The sequence below is a fragment of the Arvicanthis niloticus genome, chromosome 9 (assembly GCF_011762505.2).
Source record: "Arvicanthis niloticus isolate mArvNil1 chromosome 9, mArvNil1.pat.X, whole genome shotgun sequence".
Classification (NCBI taxonomy): Eukaryota; Metazoa; Chordata; class Mammalia; order Rodentia; family Muridae; genus Arvicanthis; species Arvicanthis niloticus.
The window spans coordinates 23,453,579-23,470,951 of NC_047666.1; the positions used below are offsets into that span (position 1 = coordinate 23,453,579).

At 43.0% G+C, this 17,373-nt stretch overlaps 1 protein-coding gene across 2 annotated transcripts in view; it reads right to left on the reverse strand.

The window, feature by feature from the left end:
* Paip2b (poly(A) binding protein interacting protein 2B) overlaps nt 1-12,379 on the reverse strand; it is a 29,257-nt gene extending 16,878 nt beyond the window's left edge. Inside the window, exons 1-2 of one of the 2 annotated variants that reach the window (XM_034512275.1) lie at nt 12,221-12,379; nt 11,824-11,881 (exon numbers count right to left, since the gene is read on the reverse strand). In XM_034512275.1, the coding sequence (XP_034368166.1) occupies nt 11,824-11,852 (29 nt within the window). In that variant the 5' untranslated portion in view covers nt 11,853-11,881; nt 12,221-12,379. Of the gene's footprint in view, nt 1-10,072; nt 10,238-11,823; nt 11,888-12,220 lie in introns of those variants that run through there. The other variant, XM_076939990.1, reaches the window with a different exon arrangement.
* Nucleotides 12,380-17,373: the final 4,994 nt, after the last annotated feature.

The window sequence follows — 17,373 nt, forward strand, 5'->3', positions numbered from 1 at the left end:
CTCCAGAACAGTGAATCAGGTTTTTCAAAAAAGATTTATTTATTCAATTATGAATATATGAGTACACTGTAGCTGTCTTCTGACATACCAGAAAGGGTATCGGATCCCATAATAGACACCATGTGGTTGCTAGGAATTGAACTCAAGACATCTGGAAGAACAGTCAGTATTCTTAACTGCTGAGCCATCTCCAGCCCCCATTAAATCAGTTTTTAAGCCACCAGTTTATAGTGATTTTGTTATAGCAGCTGTAAGATACTAATATACGCCCATCTAAGTGTCTATGGACGTTGAAGATGGCTGAAAAATTGAATAAGAAGTGGCTGAACTGGTGGTGGTGGTACATGCCTTTAATCCTAGCACTTAGGAGACAGGCAGGCAAATCTCTGTGAGTTCAAGGCCAGCCTGGTCTACAAGCTAGTTCCAGGGCAGCCAAGGCTACATGGTGAAACCCTATCTAGAAAAACAACAACAACAACAAAAAAAACAAAACAAAAAAAAGGAGCTGAGGAGTCTCTACAGAAGACAGAAAGAAACATGGAGGCCGCTTAAGACCTGAATTAGAGCTCTCTCCATGAAAATGAAGGAGGGAAAAGGCCAAATAGCTGTGGGACAAACTGCAGGTGATGCTGAAAGACAGCTTCCAAAGACAGTAGCAGGACTTTGTGGGATCCAGAGGGGCAAGAGGTTAGCAGAAACTTTTTATCTTTATGCTGGTAAGATCAGTCCATGTTTAAGTGACTGTAGGAGGCTCTAGTTGAGAAAGAAATAAAGGATAGTCTAGATCTTGGGAAGGCAGGAGGATATGCCCTTGCTGTTACTCCTCCTCTTCCTCCTCCTTCTCCCCCTCCTCCTTTTCCTCTTCCTCTTCCTCCTCCTCCACCACCACTCAGGGTCTCACTGTGGCTCTTACCGTCCAGGCTGGCCTTGCACTTGCAGAGATCCACCTGTCCATGCTAGGATTAAAGGTCTGTACCACCATGCTTGGCCCAACTGCTATTTTTGAAAAACTAAGATATCCCCATGATCTAAAGTCCAAATGGCTGGGATTCATCCCAGGTATCAGATGATGGCATGGTGAGCATGGCATCAGAAGAGGAAGAGCATGTAGAGGGAGATCATCTTCTACAGAACCACATGAGACACTCCAACCTATTACTACACAGCTGCCAGACCACTTTATCAAACTCCAACTTCCTGGTTACCTTTTGGGTTCTCCTAATCATTTGCAGGGTCATTTTCATACACATGCTTCCATGGACACACACTTTTTTTTTTTTTTTCTTATCTCACTGTGTCGCCATGTTTTTTTTTTTTTTTTTTTTTTTTGAGACAGGGTCTTACTATGTAGCCCAAGCTGGACTTGAGCTTGAAATTCAACTACTTCATCTTCTCAGGTGCTGGAATCAGACACATACTGTATAGGGTTCAGTAAAAGAAAGAAAAAGCTGGGCTGTGGTGGCGCATGCCTTTAATCCCAGCACTTGGAAGGCAGAGGCAGGTGGATTTCTGAGTTCGAGACCAGCCTGGTCTACACAGTGAGTTCTAGGACAGCCAGGGCAATACAGAGAAATCCTGTCTCAAAAAAACAAACAAACAAAAAAAAACCAAAAAAACAAAACAAAACAACAACAACAAAAAAAAAAAGAAAGAAAAAAATGTATAGCCTGGTGTGATGGCTTACACAGTTATGTTAGCACTGTGGAGGCAAGTGGATCATTGAGTTTGAAGCTAGTCTGTGCTACAAAAAGAGGCACTGTCTCAAACAAACAACAATAACATTCAACTTCATGAGCCTTTTATGTAGAACTTGTTTTATGTGTCATATTTTACTTCATACTATGTGTATTTCTCTCTCCATATTTGACGGTCTTTACTGCATATTACTAACTCATCATTTGGTGGGGATCCAGGCAAGAGTGGCTCATTTTCTGTAGAGAACAACAAGATATATGTGCAGAGATTGAAAAACCAAGTCCCAGATATCCTCTAATTAGAATGATCTTATCTTCCACATTTCCATTTTTATGAGAAGATGCATAGACTTCAGCAGAAAACAAACATGGAATCATCCTATTAGGCTTTCCTATTCTGACCACAAGACACAGATACCCCACTGATTATCCTCCACCCAGTACAAAACAACACTTACAAACACACTGCTGATGTGCTTGTCAAAAACACAGGAAACTCAACTGTCCTATAATTATAAGTTGACAAAGCTAGGCCTGTGGTACTGGCCTGTAATCCTAGCTACTCAGGAAGCTGAGGCAGGGGGATTGAAAGTCAAGGCCTACCTGAACAATAGTGACATCAAGATCAGACTGAGTAACTTAGTAAGCTTTGTCTTAAAAAAAAAAATTAAGTATAAAGAGGACTGGAAATATAGTTTAGTAGATCCTTGTCTATCATGTGAGAAGCCCTGGGTTCAATTTGCAGTACTAAAAGAAAGAAAGAAACACACACACACACACACACACACACACACCCCAACTTTCAAAAAACTTACTAGTTAAGATATCTGTGGTGGTATATGAATGTATTCCTAGCACCAGAGAAGATGAAATAGAGGGACACCAATTTCAGGTTACTTTGATATATACAAAGTATGTATCAAACTGACTGCTCTCTTAAAATCTAATCAAAGTAAAACCACAACATGCCCCAAATAACAAAAGAATTACTAGTGGATGAGAAAAATCAAGAAACTGAGAAAAATCACTTGAGTCCTAAGAGTAAAATATAACAAAAAACAAAGACGAATTATAGAGGCAGCTTTTAAATGAAAGACTCCCAGATTAGAAAGACAGTGTAAATAAAGCACAAGCTCTTTGCTGATGTTGCAGTGCATGCCACACTGACAGACTGATACAGACCCTCTGGGAAGAAGAATCATAACCACAAGCTTAAGGCAGTTTCCTGGACCAGAACCAAGAATACAAAACACACAGAATTTAAAAAGCATTTGACAAGCATTGAGAAAGCACATTCTGATTCAGGGTTCTCAATAAGGAACATATCACTTGGAAGCATTTCTGCAAGGCCTCCCCCAGCACCCCTTCCAATTCTGCTTCATCAGGCCTTTCATTTTTGCTTGTTAATTTGCTACAGATCATTCTTAAAGGAGGACTACAGAGGACTACAGGCCATTCCCTTAATAGAGTGGCAAAAGTCTGTATGGAATAGAAATTCTAGAGAAAATTTCTACAACAGCAGTTCCCAAATTGGCATTCTTTAAACACCAGCCTAAGGAAATCTTTGAAACAAACAAAAACCCATAGCTAAGTGCTGGGGAGATATTCAGTGGGTACAGTACTTGCTATATAAGCACAAAGAACCTGAATTCAGTCCCTACCACCTATGAAAAAAAGCCAAATGCAATGGTATGCACCTATAATCCCAAGGCTGGGGCAGTGGAAATAAGAGGAGAGGATCCCTGGGGCAGGCTGACAAGCCAGCCTCGAGAAGTCAAGGAGCTCCAGGTTCAGTAAAAGATGCTGTTTTAAAAAACAAGGTGAAGAGCAATAGAGATATCTAATGTTAACCTCTGGCCTCTGTATGTGCACGTATGTGCTTGTATAAGCCTTTAAGTGCACATGCAAAGTCATGGGAATTCACAGCTAAGTCTTGTTCAATTTACTAAATACTTAATAATTTTACTAATTATTTCTTTTATTTATCTATTAATTTATTATTGCTATAATATGAATATAGCTCATCCAAAATTCAGGTGCTTACCTACCACATAACGGCAGTAAGAAAGAGCATCCTTTTGAGGAGGGGATGAGGCTTGGGAGTGAGATTAAAAGCTTTCAAACAGTATCTGGCTCTCTCATGCTTCTGCCTTATATCTGGTGAGGACAGCAGAGAAGATGAAATGTGCCATCCTATAAGCAGAACAGTCGCAGTAGAAAAGTAAACCGGTCACTGCCTTGATCCTAACATCCAGAGCCACAAGGAAATAAAATTTCTGTTCTTTGTAAATATCTAGTCAAAGGTATTTTATTATAACTGCACAATCAGACACCTATTTATTTATTCATTCATTTTTGTTATTCATTCATTTGTTCATTCATTCATTCATTTAAGATTGGGTCTCACTGTATATAGCCCTGGCTGTCCTAGAACTCACTTTGTAGACTTGGCTTGGCACTCAGAGATCCATCTACCTCAGCCTCCAGAGTGTGGTTTATGGTGCGCACTACCACAACTGGCTGTTTATTTTTAACTTAATACCTATTAACTTTTATAGACTTTTATAAACAATGTTCCAAAGATATTGTGACATTATCCTAATGATTATGTACAAAAATCGCAAAAGGCTCCATAATGCACTTAAAAGCACTTCCAAAGGCAGAACCAGCAGACAGACTTACCAATATTTAATCATAAGATTGTACTCAGCCACTGGTCAGCGGTGGCGCACGCCTTTAATCCCAGCACTTGGGAGGCAGAGGCAGGCAGATTTCTGAGTTTGAGGCCAGCCTGGTCTACAGAGTGAGTTCCACGATAGCCAGGACTACACAGAGAAACCCTGTCTCAAAAAACCAAAAAAAAGACAGAGAGAGAGAGAGAGAGAGAGAGAGAGAGAGAGAGAGAAGAAGAAGAAGAAGAAGAAGAAGAAGAAGAAGAAGAAGGAGGAGGAGGAGGAGGAGGAGGAGGAGGAGGAGGAGGAGGAGGAGGAGGAGGGGAGGGGAGGGGAGGGGAAGGGAGGGGAGGGAAGGGGGGAGGGGAGGGGGGAAGGAGGGAGAGAGGGAGAGAGAGAGAGAGAGAGAGAGAGAGAGAGAGAGAGAGAGAGAGAGAGAGAGAGAGGCCCTCTATAGATAACTTACTTATGTAGGAAAACAAAACAAAAGTGAACCACCTAAAATCCAGGGGATGGAACAAGTATCAGCTCTTCCAAGTACTTGCTGGTTGTTCTCTCACAGGATCTTCTAGAAAGCTCTCTGCTCTCTAGCGTCACTGAACAGTGAATCTGGCCTGAGGTGTTACTTCACTTATGGAAGTATCTGACTTCAGCTTATGTATTTCCTTCCTGAAGCCCTTGCTGGAGGCAAGTGTCTTACTAATGAGCTATATTGCCGCTCCTTTTCCCTTTTTTTTTTTTTTTTTTTTTTTTTTTTTTTTTTTTTTTAATTCTAAGAGTTTTACTAGGTCATCCTGGCTGACCTGGACTCCATTATGTAGACCCGGCTGGCCTTGAATGAGATGTGCCTGCCTTTGCCTCTTAGTACAGAAATTAAAAGCAGATACCACCATACTTGTCTTGGTTTTTTTTTTTTTGGACAGGGTATAATTAAGTTGTTCAGGTTGGCAGAAAACTTGCCATTTTCTACCTCAGCCTCCTGGGCATCTGGAATTAATTGCATGTATCACCTCACCTAATAAGTTCATGTTCTTAATTACTACCTGTTTAGTTCCAGAAAAGCTAGGAAAACAAAGTGAATTTTCTCAAACTCTCCTGTTTGTTCAGAAGTATGAACGTGTCTAATAGTGATGCCCTAGAAGCTTTAGAGTATCATATACAACAGAAAGCACATCTTTCTAGACTGAGTCTCACCTGGTCTTACAGGCTTAAGAGCCTCTCCAGATTCACCTTCCAAAGGATCTCATTTCTGAGAGTGACTACATTTCAGTCTTCAGGAACTCATAAACTAGTAATACTTTAAATCTTTTAAACTGAAAAATGTACAGATCTCCTTCTCGGTGCCATTTTATAGGAAACTATTTAGCACTGAAGACTGCAGGGGAGCCTTAATTTAATGCAAAGGACAATCTGACAAATCATATGAATTTAGTTTTATGAAAAAGAGTATATGGTTCTCAATTTCCTTATTCTACAGACTGGTGAAAATTCACAACAGACCAGCACTAATGTGATCTAAGACTTAGTACCAAGATGTAAAATTACTTTAGGTCACTGGTTTGAAGAGATGGCTCTGTCAACAAATTGCTTGGTTATGAGGACCCAAGCTTGAGCCCAGAACTTATGTAAAACACCAGTAACCCCAAGACTGGGGAGGCAGAAACAGAAAGATCCCTGGAAGTTCACCACCCAGGTAATCTAGCAGAATCAATGAGATACAGGTGTAGTAAGTTACCTGTCTCAAAAAGACATTCAACATTGACCTCTGGCCTACAAATACATACAGGCACACATACATAATTACTGAAATTTCTAATCACAAAGGCACTGAGGCTCCACCCTAAGGCATTACAACTCAAGACAGTTTGGAAAGAGACTCCCGAAACCTAGATTGTTTAGAAAATGACTGTGTTGTTTCTGATGTGTTGCCAGACTTCAGAACAGTGGCTAGCTTACAATCTAATTCTCCCTTTCCTTTCCCCACCCAAATTTTTCTCTGGAGTGAGAAAACAAAATGAGCATCTTGTTCAAATGCTGGTTCAAAACTTGGCTGCTCAGTTTGAAAAGGGAGACTGAGAAAAGGAAAGCAGACATTAGCGAGCTGACAAGACAGAAAAGCTCACTGAAGCAGAACTCCTCTATACAGAGATATGGCTTCCAGAACTCCCCTGCTCCTCACCTGACACCCTGCCAACTGATGCCTCAGTTCAGACAGTTGCTCTAGCAAATAATAAGAATCTAAAAAAAAAATTTTTTTCTTGGTTTTTCGAGACAGGGTTTCTCTGTGTAATCCTGGCTGTCCTGGAACTCACTCTGTAGACCAGGCTGGCCTCGAACTCAGAAATCCGCCTGCCTCTGCCTCCCAAGTGCTGGGATTAAAGGCGTGCGCCACCACCGCCCGGCAAGAATCTAAAAATTATCTGTAGCTCAGTGTGCTGGCACTCACCTGTAATCCTAGCATGTTGATTACACAGAGTTCTAGGCCCACCTGGGCCACATGCCACTATCTCAAAACAAATGAACCACCACAAACAAAATACTCTGGTTGGTGCTGAGGTGTCTACAACAATTTACTAATACAGGTATTAGATTTTTCATTCATAAGTCTCACCACTTATGACTCTCCCATGCATCTTACACTGTTTTAAGTGCTGAAAATATAATGAATCTCTCACTCTAAATAGAGCTCACACAGCAGAGACAGATAGGCCAACAACTGATTTACCATGTAATGTGACATAAAAGAGAGAGGAATAAAATGCAGTCTAAATTAGAGGAAAGGAGTGGCCAGTGACACGCAGATTGCTGAGGGGAGTTTTCTGAGATGTGCTCTTTGAGCACATAAAGGTACTGTACAAACATGCGAATGAGGAGTGGGTCCTACTTTGCTTGAATTAGCTTTCTTTCTACCCCATCCCCCATCCCCACCCCAATTAGGGTTTTTTCTATGTATCCCTAGTTGTCCTGGAACTCAGTCTGTATACCAGGCTGGCTTCAAACTCAGAGAGATCTATCTGCCTGCTTCTCCTTCCCAGTGCTGGAAATAAAGGCATGTGACACCACCAGTGGGCTTTGAATTGATATTGTGAATGAAAATTCTGTACTACAGAAATAGCAATACTGTTGTAAAAATTGGAAAGCATAAAAAAATGAATAGACAAAATAATGGGAACCTACAGAGCACTGCAGAGACACCTGCCTCGACAGCAGTTTTTAGTTTATAGCTGCCGTGTATGTTTATGTGTATACATACAGATATATACATTTTAAAAATAGAAATGGGTTAATCTTTGGAGTTGTTAGTTATTTTAATGATAAATATACATTCTATAAAGGTATACTGGCTTCGTCCAAAGAAGTCTTGCTTCATGTTACTGTATATAATAAGAATTAGGAATAGGGTTTTCAGCCTACTAAACATGTGACCAGCTGGGAATCTGAGTGATTGCAGAGGCTTCATCAAGGGTGTATAAGCATGGGTGTGTGGCTGTGTTCATCATTACTGTTTGTTATAGTATATTATCCACCAAAGGGAATGGCTAAGTAAACCATGGTACTCTATGAAGTAGCAGAGAAGAAAGATGGTCTGTGTGCTGAAGAAAGGATGGGGACATGTGGCTGAGTGTGAGGGGGAAATCTATTTATATAAAACCTTCTCTGGGAAGCCTTTCAGGAGGAGTTGAGAAGTGCCCAGATCAGATACCTGTGCAATAGCTGCCATGTATCAGGTTCTCAACTAAGCATCAAAGGTAGAAGGATGGAACTATGGAACCTGTTGCCATGGAGCTCAGTATAGTCAGGAAAAGAACCATATGAACAAGTAGTTCTACCACAATACAACTAGATGCAGCACCAGGAGGAATATATATAGTGAATATTTGACATATGTCAACCATTTTGCTAGATGCTCTATCAGATAGTATCTATTATGTAAGATAGGTGTCTAAAGAGAAGCCTACAAACCCTAGAACCCCCCAGTTACCCCCTGAAGAAAAGTAACTGTCTCCAGAATCCTATTCAAATATACTAGTATATGAGATAGATAAAACATGAAACCAACCCCTTTTCTTTGTTCCTGTGAGGTCAGACCAGGACTCAGTACCTTAGCTAAAGACAATATATAGGTTAAACTTGGAGATCAAGAACCAAGAACCTGGCTTGACTCATAATTCTGCCCAATAGGAATCTTCTGTTTTAGAAGATTAAAGATGTGGTAGTCTTAGTCTTCTTTAGAAGATATAAATGTTAGATGGACAAAGCATGAGAAGGGAGGTATCCAGGACTAAAATCTTATCTTAAATATTACCAAGCTGTTGCTCTATACCAGTGGTTCTCAACCTGTGGGTCACGACCCTTTTGGAAGTTGAACAACCTTTTCACAGGGTCACATATCACAGAGATCCTGCATATCAGGTACTTACATTATGGCTCATAACAGTAGCAAAATTAGTTATAAAGTAGCAACAGAATAGTTTTGTGTTGGGCAGTCACCACAACATCAGGAACTGTATTAACGGGTCTCACAGCATTAGGAAGGTTGAGAACCACTGCTCTATATGGTTTTGAAAGCACTAAGGTTCAGATAATATGGGTGATGAAATAATCTTCCATTCTCTTTTATATTCATCCCCCACCACCACAGGTAATGTGTGTGTGCCTCTTCCTTGGAATGCAAAAGTGTCTACTACATATCATCAATCTTGAAATTAGGACACAGGCTCAAAACTCTAAAGTTGGACCATAGTTATTCATTAGTAGATGGTAGACTCAGATTCCAAAGATTAGGTCAGCATGAGTCTTTGACAATAAACCACAAATGAGGAGATGGCTCAGTAAAGTACTAGTCATAAACACATGGACTACAGTGGTGGCTCACGCCTTTAATCCCAGCACTTGGGAGGCAGAGGCAGGTGGATTTCTGAGTTCAAGGCCAGCCTGGTCTACAGAGTGAGTTCCAGGACAGCCAAGGCTACACAGAGAAACCCTGTCTCAAAAAACCAAAATAAATAAATAAATAAATAAATAAATAAATAAAAATTTAAACACATGTACTTATACTGGTCCTCAGAAGCCACCTAAAAAAGACAGGCATGGTGGTGAGTCTGTAATAGCAGCACTTTGGAGGCAGATGGGCACACAAACATACCCCTCCCCCAACACACCAACAGGTTACTGGAGAAAAGTTCAAAGAGAAGAAAATATGAAAAACGAAGAAATGGTCTGGAAGTCCTCTTGGGTCTTGAATCAAGAAAGAGTAAGTTAGTGCCAACCCAGAGGAGATAATTCTAACGTCACCCACTCAAGCCCTAGCTGTCTATCTTTCTGACTCAAATACAAGGCCCAGAGGCAGGACCTCAATCTCGAGCTTGTTGCTATCATCTAGAGTAGAGTACAGCTTATAGTAAATGCTTAATAAATATTTGTTGAATGAATGAATAAGTGAACAAATTTCCCAATACACTAAAAGACCATGCTAGCTGGATTTGGAGGGAGTACCACAAAATGAGGATCATTCACACATACAATTCTTAGGTGCAAATCTTCTTTCTTGCTGAAATTTGCATATAACTCCTGAATATCAGTGGTGCCTTTGAAGTCACTCTTGGTGTGATCTTCACTGTTATCGTGACCAGATTTACAATCACCACAGAAACATGCCTCTGGGTATGACAAAAAGCCTAATGGAGGAGGGATAACCTGACCCACCCAGACTGTGAGCAGCAGCATTCCAGACTCATGCTTGGAGTGCATGTGGTGAGCGGAGCACTCATCTCTCTCTACTTCCTGACTGTGGACACAATGGGACCAGCTCCTGCCGCAGTCCGCGAACCAGAACAACTCCTTTTTTCCTTAAGCTGTTTTGTCAGGTATCTGTCACCAAAAGAAAACTAAGTCATGCACATGGACTTGTAGACAGCAGCACACTTGCTCTTTGCCCTTGTCCCAAGCTAAGGACCTTCTTGGTTTGGTGCTCACACAGAGATGCCAAAGGACAGAACAACAGGGGGTAGTCTTGTGCTACAAGTTCTAGCTTTGGGGTTAAGTAGACAGATTTGAGTTTTAACTCTGGCACCTGTTAGTGGGAAATCACAGCTCTGAAAATCATTTTCTGTTGTGTAAAATATAGGGAACAAAATCTAACATGCTAAGTGGTTTTCAGGATGTAAGATTATAATCTACATAAGACAGGAAACTTAAGGAAATTTACTTGAGGAAGTCTAGAGGAATGTAAGTTGAGGTTGGGACATGGAAGATAGGGCTTCTCTCATGTCCCTGAACTACAGAACTCTCTGTGCATTTGATCCTTGGCTTATAGGTCTCTCCTTTACTAAACTGTAAGATCAAGGGATGGAAGCACAAGCTACCACCTTCTAAATTTCCAAACAAGTAACCACTAAGCACAGATTTATCAAAGACATGGTAGATACATTTGATTTTCAAATGCAAACTTACAACAGTTTACAATAGTGATCAACTCCGAGATCTGTAGTTTGCCTATGACTTTGACAATTGACATGAATCACAACAGCTTTAAGATCCTGCCCTTTCCAGTGTCATTCACTAAAATGGCTCAAACGTGTGGCCTGCTGTCACCTAAGAGTAAAGACTCCTTTTAATTCCCTCTAACAGACTTCTTTCTCTACTACGACAAAAATCTTACCACAGCAAAACATAAGGAACTCTATGTTATATGCTGCAAGTTGGATAATAAAAAATAGTAAAGCAAAGCTTATAAACTCCACAACAGTGAATCTGATGCTAAACTCCAACTTTTCCTTTTTTCGAGAATTAAGAAAAACAATTCCAGATATAAAGTCATGAAAATGCAGTTTTGGACACACACATATTATTATTCTCCCTCCCTTTCTGCCCAAAGTACCAGACACTTATTCCAATACTCAATTTCCTCCTGCTTCCAAAATAAAACCCATATTGTCTAATATTCCTCAACTTCTAGAATCTCAATTAAAACTACGAGTGATGAGCTAATTTGTATTCGCAGGAAATGTCTGGCACATTTCTATTTGGGTTTGAGACAGTGTGAAAGACCATCTAGAAACATATGGCTAGAACCACCAAAGGAAGCCAAACACTGCCACACTATGAGGAACAAACAAATTCTCTGTAAAGACAGTGCTGAAGGTCGCCTCCGAACTGTTGTAATTCTCTCAGAGGTTGTGTGTGATAATCACATATGTCACGTATCTTATGGACGTGCGGGATGATCAGGCCCTTCCTTACAGTGTAAATTAGTGTTTTAAGCTGTGTCAGAATCCCGTTCCATCCATGTAACAGATTTTCAAATTGGTTGCTGCTGGCAAGCCTTTTCACATGCATTTTCAGCAGTTTGGAGCAAAAGCACTTCTTGAGGACAAAGATTACAGAAGAGGAGCGTGATTAAATGGCATGTAAGGGGAAGCAGAAATAGTTTAAGCAAGCCCACTGCAGTTCCCAACCTTGCAGAGCCTGTGTTCAGCGTCGTCATCTGCTTCTCGCCTTCACCCTTCCAGGTGCCTACAAAAAGCAAAGTGAGAAATGTTAGTTTCCAGGGAAAATGGGGCTGAAATCCCGAGGCTGAGGGCGAACGTCTCGGAAGGCAAGAGAGAGAAGAGGCGGCCGGAGTCGGCAGGTCATAGCAAGGATGGTGGAAAAAGGATGAGGTGAAGAGGAGCTGGCCCGCGAGCGCCAGAGCGTCGGACGGCCTGGGCCCGGGCCGCGCCGGGAAGGGGCTTTGCGCGCTCTCGGACAGCCCGCGGGGAGAGGGGCTCTGCGCGCTCCCGGGCAGCCCGAGAGGAGTGGGGCTGTGCGCATTCCCGGATGGCCAGAGGATCCAGCCCTGATGCCTGAACCCACCTGGCCGCGCGGACAACGCCGCCCCGAGGTCCGCACCACAGCACAGCGCCGCCTCCTGAGAGCGCGAGCCTCGGCGCACAAACGCTCGAGGTACCTCGGCCTCACACACGCGTCTCGCCCCGCCCCCTAGCGCCAGTCATTGGCTGCCGGACAACGCCCCATCCATCTATTGGGCAGCAGAGAATGCCGCTCACTTACCTGGTTTTGATTGGTCTAAATGTGAAACAATGCCCGCCCAGCTCTTTCAGAAGTTTCAGCTTGTGATTGGTCTTAACGGCTGCCCATTCGCTCCGCCCTCGGTGGAGACTCCCAGCTCTGATTGGTTGAAGCAGCATAGGTCACGCCTAGATTTCAGCCCAAGGTTGGATCACCCCCACGTGGGGGAGGAGCCGGAGCGCGACGACTCCGGGTTTGTTTACAACGGCTATTGCTCCCGTTTGTCCATTGCTAAGCTGGAAGTCTGTGTCACTTGTCTAGGTCACTTTAGGTCCTCGGCTGTCCACTAGCTAGAGATGAGTTTTGAGAGCAGGAATTTGCTTCTATGTTAAGTCGCGAGGTTAAAAAGTGGGACTGTTTGGGAGATTGGAAGAACAGAAAGGGAAGCTTCCACGTTTTTAGATACAAACTTGACTTCCTCAGTCCCAGCAGGCGCGAGGCTGAGGCAGGAAAATCAAAAATTCCTCAGGGCCAGCCTGAGCTCATTGTGTGACCAAATCTCAGAAAAACAAGGCAGGAGCGCGCACATACACACACAGAGTTGTTCTGTCCTTTGGGTTTAAGATATCTGTACTGGCCGGTTTTATGTGTCAACTTGTCACAAGCTGGAGTTACCACAGAGAAAGGAGCCTCCCTTGAGGAAATGCCTGGGTGAGACCAGGCTGTAAGGCATTTTCTCAATTAGTGATCAAGGGTGGGAGGGCCCATTGTGGGTGGTGTCATCCCTGGGCTGGTAGTCCCGGCTTCTATAAGAAAGCAAGCTGAGCAAGCCAGGGGAAGCAAGCCAATAAGTAACATCCCTCCATGGCCTCTGCATCAGCTCCTGCTCCCTGACCTGCTTGAGTTCCAGTGATGACTTCTTTTGGTGATGAACAGCAACGTGGAAGTATAAGCTGAATAAATCCTTTCCTCCCCAACTTGCTTCTTGGTCACGATGTTTGTGCAGGAATAAAAACCCTAAGTAAGACAATATCCAAACCTTAAGTTATGTCCATAAAAATAAAAAAGGATATTGGTGACTGGAGTGGTGGGTCAACAGTTCAGTGCATTTGTTGCTATTGCACGAGACAGTTTTCAGCACCACACGGTGGCTTACAACCACCAGTAACTCCAGCTGCAAGGAATTAGACGCCCTCTTCTGGCCTCCAGGGTACTGCACGCACATAAATCTTTTTATTAAAGCAAAATTAAAAAAAAAAAAAAAAAAGAAACTCCCCATACATCTCTATCTCCTCCAGCCTACTGTCCTAATTACAACCACAACACAAAATATAGGTTTAGTAAAAATAATAAAGATATTTGGATAAATTCATCATCTAACATAGACTTTTCCCTCCTCCCTCCTAAGGGATATCCTCCCATAATTGGTCCCTTAGGTACTCCAGATCTATCACCCATTCTTTTTCTCAACGAATCTACTTCTAATAAATGGGTTTTTAAAAAAACTGAACACATTGGTTTGTTTGTTTCTGTGGTAATGTGAGGAAGTCAGAGGACACCTTATAGGAATCAGTTATCTCCTTTGACCATGTAGGTGCTTTGTATCAACCTTGAGTGGCTAGGTTCAGTAGCAGACATCTTTACAATGTGAGCTTCTTGAAGGACCAAACTCTGATTCTTTCATATATATATTTCATATATATATATATATATGAAAGAATCAGAATCATATATATATATATATATATATATATATATATATATATATATATCGTGTTTAATTTGTGTACCTGTGTGGGGGGTAGGTACATATAAATGCAGATGCCATGGAGGCCAAAGGCATTGGGTTCCCCTGAAGCTGAAGTTATAGGCAGTTGTGAGCTGCCTAATGTTCCGAGAATCAAACTCAGGTCTTCTGCAAGAGCAGCAAAGTGCTTCTAACTGCTGCACCATCTCCAGCTTTCTTTCTTTCTTTTTTTTAAAGGAGCCAATAAGAGCTGGAGTTATAGGCAGTTGTGAGCTGCCTAATGTGGGTGCTGGAAAAAGGGTGAAGGTCCTTTGCAGAAGCAGTATGTTCTCTTAATGGCTGTCCCATGTCTCCAGGCCCTAGGAGCTGAGTCTTTTTTTTTTTTTTTTTTTTTTTTTTTTGGTTTTTCGAGACAGGGTTTCTCTGTGTAGCTCTGGCTGTCCTGGAACTCACGCTGTAGACCAGGCTGGCCTCGAACTCAGAAATCTGCCTGCCTCTGCCTCCCAAGTGCTGGGATTAAAGGCATGCGCCACCACCGCCCGGCCAGGAGCTGAGTCTTAACTGTATATAACTCCATTTTGTATCCACCTAGCATCATATTTACAACTGTCTAGTAAAAATTCTAACCTGGTAACCTGGAAGAGGGGATAAATGAAAAATGATCTGACCCCAAGGTCTGGCTCTTCTGCCTCAACCTAGGTTTTCTATCTAAATAAATTGTGCCATTGTTCAAAATGACTACCCTAGGAGCTAGAAAGATGGCCCAGATGTTAAGAGCACTTGTTGCTCTTGCACAGAACCCAGGTTTGGTTTCCACAGGGCGGTTCACAATAGTCTGTAACTCCAGTTCCATAGGATCTGATGCTGTCTTCTGACCTTAGGCACCAGACACACATCTGGTTCAGATACATATGTGCAGTAAACATACATATGAAAAGAAATTTGGAAACTGCCAAACCCCCAAATATCATTCTAAACGAATGTGTTACAAATATATACTTAATATGTTAAGTACATACTTAATAATAAATACATACTTAAGTAAATGCAATGATTGAGTAAATGTTACTGAGCATCTATGGCATTGCAGGCCGTATGCAAATAATGTAGCCAAAGAATGAAGATAACACACATTGTGTGCAGGGGCTCTGACTGGTAACAAAGAAGTGATCCAAGAGGATTCAAGGGCTAACAAAGAAGAGGCAGAGTTATTGAATGGCCAGGAAATTGCTGTTTTAAGTGGAATGATTAATTTAAGAACCCTCTGGCCGGGCGGTGGTGGCGGCACATGCCTTTAATCCCAGCACTTGGGAGGCAGAGGCAGGCAGATGTCTGAGTTCCAGGCCAGCCTGGTCTACAGCGTGAGTTCCAGGACAGCCAGGGCTACACAGAGAAACCCTGTCTTGAAAACAAAACAAAAAAACCCTCTGAAGACAGCATTGAACAGAGGGCACAAATTAAGTGAAGAAGTAATAACTGGGAAAGAGCCACTAAAATGCACATCTCCAGAATCTCTCCTATGTGGCCTCAATAGTTCCGAATCTGTGTGGCAAGGTAGGTTTGCACTCCATTAAAGACTGCATACTCAAGTTTAAACCTCCATTTGATGATTCTGAGACCCCCCCCCACACCTGTAGATGCCAAAATTCATGTACACTCAATTCCTGCCCTAGTTAGCTTTAACTGTCAACTTGACAGCCTAAAGTCACCCAAGAACTGAGAGTCTGCCAACAATAAACTGACCTGTGGTCATATCTGTGGGGGATTTTATTAATTGTTAATTGACATAGGATGTCCCAGCTTATTCCCTAAGCAGTACTTCTGGGCTGTGTAAGAAAGCTAGCTGAACCTGAGCCTGTGAGTGAAATAGTAACCAGTATTTTATTCTTCTATAGTTTCTGCTTAAGTTTCTTTTGGCCACACTTCTTTGCTTGCAAATGTTCATTGCAGTGAATTGTTGGTCTGGTACAAGGCCGCTGGCTTCTGTAAAATTATCAATACTGGAACCTCACTAGGAATTCTCTTGGATGTCCTGTTGTTGCCCTGTGTCATAGAGATCCTGTAGTTTTGGATCTTCAGAACCAACCTCTTTATGCACTCCAGAAGTTCATCAATTGGGTAGATGTTGAAGTAGACCAATTTGAAGCATTAGATCTGGGCCTGAGAGGTATGTGAGCCTGCCAGCTCCTCTGTACCCATATCACTAGGGTAGGCTCTCCTTCCCTGCCCTGGTTGGGCCATCCAATGCCACTGCCAGCAAGGGGCAGAGACACATATCCCACTCACATGCCCTCAGGTCTGGCTCATATGACTCCATGCCAACAGAGCCAGCTCTACTGTGTTGTCCAGGTAAGATGCAGGGCCTGCAATGGCTCTCCTACTATCATGTCCTCGAGCCCAGGCAAAGTACAGGGCTGTTTTACTGATTGGTGCAGCGGGGTGAGGAACAGGGTCAATTCTCCCACACTCTCCACCCTGGGGCCAGCTCTCCCAGCTGTTATAGGTGGCAAGAGACAAGGGAGAGGAGGAGAGCACCTTTCTCTCATCCCACCACAGCACAGCAGACAAGAGGCAGGGCTGGTTCCCCCACTCTCATGCCCTCAGGGCCAGCCCACCAGAAACCCCTACATCTAAGGCCAGCTCTTCTATCTTGCCCAAGTGAGGTGCAGGGCCTGCTCTCCTGAGCGCTGTAGTAGGTGAGGGAGAAGGCCAGCTCTCCCACTTTCATGACCTCAGGGCCAGCTCTCCTGTCATAGATGGCAAACGGTGCACAGCAGACAAGACATCCTCAGGGCTAGCTCCCCTACCCGCCGGCTTCCACAACTAGGGCCAGCTCTACTGTGCTCCCTGGGCAGCGCGTAGAGCTGATTTCTAGAGTACTGCAGCTTGGTAGGGGTGGGGTCAATTCTTCCGCTCTGCTCAGTCCAGGGGTGGGGCCAGTTCTCAAATATCAACATGTCCCCAAGTGGCAGCCCAGACCATGGACTTCAGCCTGGCCTTCAGTGGTAACAAACCCCTGCTGCTTCAAGGCTATAGTCCCAACTGTGGCCCCCAGTGGCAGCACTGGCCAGGACCCCATCATGGTCCCAGGTGGCATCACTGACTGTTCACATCCGGCTGTTCTTTACTGTCCTCAGGTCTCCAGTTCTGCCTCTCTTCATTATGCTTCATTGCATGTGTTTAAGAACCCTAAATAAAGTAGGTTTTGAAAACAATGGAAGCCTACTGGCTCATGCTTGCTTTTTCATGA